General features: G+C 37.5%; 1 protein-coding gene across 1 annotated transcript; it reads right to left on the bottom strand.

Moving 5' to 3' along the window:
* Positions 1-251: 251 nt before the first annotated feature.
* Positions 252-628, bottom strand: LOC117201652 (cytochrome c oxidase subunit 7C, mitochondrial-like). The gene has a single exon (XM_033429875.2). It carries the CDS (start codon positions 561-563, stop codon positions 372-374), a length of 192 nt encoding a protein of 63 aa, XP_033285766.1. The 5' UTR covers positions 564-628; the 3' UTR covers positions 252-371.
* Between the last annotated feature and the right edge of the window lie 3,035 nt (positions 629-3,663).

The raw sequence follows: 3,663 nt of genomic DNA on the forward strand, positions 1-3,663 counted from the left end.
TTGTTTTATTTGTCCCTTCTGTTCTTTGTTTCTTTTCTCCTCCTTTCATGCCTTCTTTTGGGCTAACGAGTGTTAGCCCAATCAGTTAGTATTTCATTCTATCACTTCTACTGGCTTTTCAGCTATACTCCTTTGTATTTTTTTTAGAGTTGTTGTTTTAAAGATTATACTATGCATCCTTAACTTGTCACAATCTATTTTGAATTAATGACATTCTACTTCCCTTGTAATACAAGAATTTTACAATATAATTTTTTTTATGCTGTAAGTTTATTTACAAACATATCTAGGATGCTGAGTTCAAGAGTTTGATCCTTTTTTCAAAGAGACTGCACATCTTAAAATGCTCCTCTTCGTATCTGTCTCATGGATTATTTTTTAAGCAGTTGGTGTCTTACTATATAGAAAGATGCAGCAAATCCAGACTCAAAGTACAAAGCCATCATAGCTAGTAACCGCCACTTGTTTTCCAATGAAAATGGTAAATTCTTCCCCGGACCCTCCTCATAGCGGCTCCTACGGACCACAGAGGTTCTGAACCTCCGGATGCTTTGTCCCAACATAACGCTGTTGGAAGCCCTGCGAAAGGCGCAGAAACTGAAGGCGGAAGAAATGGCGGCAGCACACCCAGCACTCCTTTCCTCACGACCTTTACAATATTATTTTAAATGTATATCCTCCTCCTTTTTAATAGTGTTGTAATATATTTTTCTCTTTTGATACTTTATAAATCCATAATGTTGTTATTATATTTCCTTTAAAAATATATATTTCCTTCCTAAATTTTAAAGAATTTAAAATTTTAATTCCTGTTTGAAAATTACCCCATGGCTTAGCTATTTTGGTTTATCTTTCCTTTGCATTCCTGTAGCCTGTCAAAAAGAGTAGAAGAAATGAAAGCGATTACAGGTGCTTTATAAATACTGGAGCATAACAAAGGCAGCTGGTGGGAGGTGGGGATGGGGTGAGGTGGAAAAGACTTGTTTTGAAGACATCAGTTATTTATAAAGTTTTTCAAATTCAAGATGTAGCTTCTTCCAGGTTCCTTAGTCAGTCTAATTAGGAACAAAGATATTTTGAGTTTCCAAATTCTCATTGAGGGTCCTTCCCGGAGCCCTGGTGGGCATTCTTTGTCCTCTGAGCTTTCCTACTGTATCCCTTATTCCTTGTCTAGTGGAATTTGAATTAGTAACATAAAACCCAGGGAAAGGAACCAGTTTTTAATACCCAAACCACCAAGTCTGTATCTGGGTTTGTAAGCCTCCAAGGCTTCATAAAATTGGAGGATAACGTCAGCTTAGGACTTACCACAAACCACGAGACATTTAAATTCTGATTTATGATTTAGGCTGGACCAGCACAAGCTATCAAGAAATCTCATGTTCCACCGTTATTTATTTTTTTGAATGTAAAGTAGAAGTAAAAGGACTGAACTTGCTCAGTTCCTTCCTGCTTGGTTAATGGAATTGATTGTGGAGTTGGCAGAGATAGTTACAGGTCAAAGGAATAGAACGGACCAACTTGTGTTCCTTCTCAGATTTGCCATCAATTGATCAAATGATCACAGTCAGATTCCTCTTACTCTCTGGGAGTCCAACCTTCAGCCCCAGTCAGGAGGAGACGCTGCCCTGGACTCTGCACTTAGAGGGACATGTTCTTGCTTTCCTCCTGTGGAGGAGGACACAGGGTCAAGGGGATATGCCCACCTGGAACCCATGCCTGCCCTCTAGACACTTCTCCATGGAACCCTGCAATTCCTTGCACAAATGCCCCCTAGACCACTTTCAGGTCTTGCACAGAGTTCTGTTCCAAGACTGTCCTCCCAAATTTTGACTGGGCCACAAATATGCTTACCATTTTCCCAACCACTGGCCAAAGGGCACCTGCATTCAGAGCACATGAGCAGAGCTTGGTCATGGGGCTGTGGTGTCTATGTACCTACATGTGTGCCAGCTGAATGTCTCAAAGACGAGACAGATCTGAGCTGCTAAGGAATCCCAGAATTTAAATGCAGTCTAGCTTTCCAGGTCCCGATGAAAGTACACTTGTTAAGGTATGTGGCTAGAGCATATTTTATTCAACATTTTTAAAGGTTGAGTTATAAATTTTAAATATTTATACATATGTATGCGGGTCACCATTTATATGCTTGTTTTGGGCCCCACAAATGTTAAAGGAGGGCCTGTCTCCATAACATTTCCTTTTCCTTGATTATAAACATGCTGGCTATAAATAACAATGGATGTTCAAAGGTCTTTAGAAACCTCAAGAACCTCAAACTATTTTTGTTTCTCTCCTTTTAAGTTTCAAGTGGTTGTGGAGAGCAGTCTAGAATTTGTTCAGGTTGATAGCAAAATCATTCACTACAAAGAGTTAAAAAATGTATGGAAAAGTGTAAAATCTCTAAAGTCGAGGTATATTTTCAGAAATCTAGTACAATTCTAGCCGCCATTAATTTTTCAGATATTACATACTATGTTTCTACGTCCATGCTGTCAGAAGATCACAAGTAAATTTTGTTTTCATTCATACAACAAAAATCAGTTGAGCTTCCATAATGGGACATATTATGCTTATGCTAGGGATATACACAACTAACTATAAAACAATATAGTAAGAGCTGTCACAGAAATATGCCTGTAGAGCTGTAAAAGAGGAACATTGAAGTACTCAGTTAAAAACAGCCAAGAAGAAGAGGCTCACTAAACCTCAGGACTGGAGAACGTAAGGACCATCTAGTCTACTGCCCAGCACTAGCACAATAAATGAAAATAGACCCAGGCACATCACCATGAAATTCTGGAACACAAAGGGAAAGAGAGGATTATAAAAGTATCTCAAAAGAAAAATCAGGAAGATACAAAGGATCAGAACAGCCCCAATCATTTGAATGTAATACTAGAGCAATGTCATCAAAATTATAAAGTTATGAAAAATTATTATCAACTTAAATTCCAAACCTGGTCAAACTATTAACATAGTATAAGGAGAGACTAAATATATTTCCAGACAGGTACGTTCTTTTTTTTTTTTTTTCATTCTTAAGATATACGTAAAAAAAAAAAAAAAAGATATACGTATTTCAGAGAAAGTTACTGGAGAAGGTGCTCCATTTTAAAAACAAGCGAATAAGCCTATATGGATGTAGACATAGGGCCCAAGTAATAGGGAATTCAATAAGAGAGAGGTCAAAGAAAACCCCCAGAATGATGACAAAGAGTAAATCCCAGGATGGTATCAGGCAGTAGGACTTATCGACCCACAAAACCAGATCTTTTGATGAGAAGGTTCTCTCGGTGATGTCTCCAAAAAGATAAAATTGGTAAAAAATATTTAATACATTGAGACATAGTGAGAGAGAATTTGGGGCTGAGTTAGTAATAAGACCACAGAAAATGCAGCAGATAAACAAAACAAAACAACTGTTAAATCTCGGGGAGAAAAAATACTTGTGAGAGGAAAGAAAAAAATTATAGTGCTCGATGTGGCTCAGCTATGAATAGGATTTATGTACTCACTTTAACTTAAGGACTGATGACAGAGCTAACCAAAATTATATTACAATATGTTTGTACTGAGAGAACAGAAATATTAATACTATGCATGTATTTTCTGGTGGTAGAGTGATAGGGATGAAAATCCTCATCTCCCATGATTTGTAGG

The sequence above is a fragment of the Orcinus orca genome, chromosome 6, assembly GCF_937001465.1.
Source record: "Orcinus orca chromosome 6, mOrcOrc1.1, whole genome shotgun sequence".
In the NCBI taxonomy this organism is placed as follows: Eukaryota; Metazoa; Chordata; class Mammalia; order Artiodactyla; family Delphinidae; genus Orcinus; species Orcinus orca.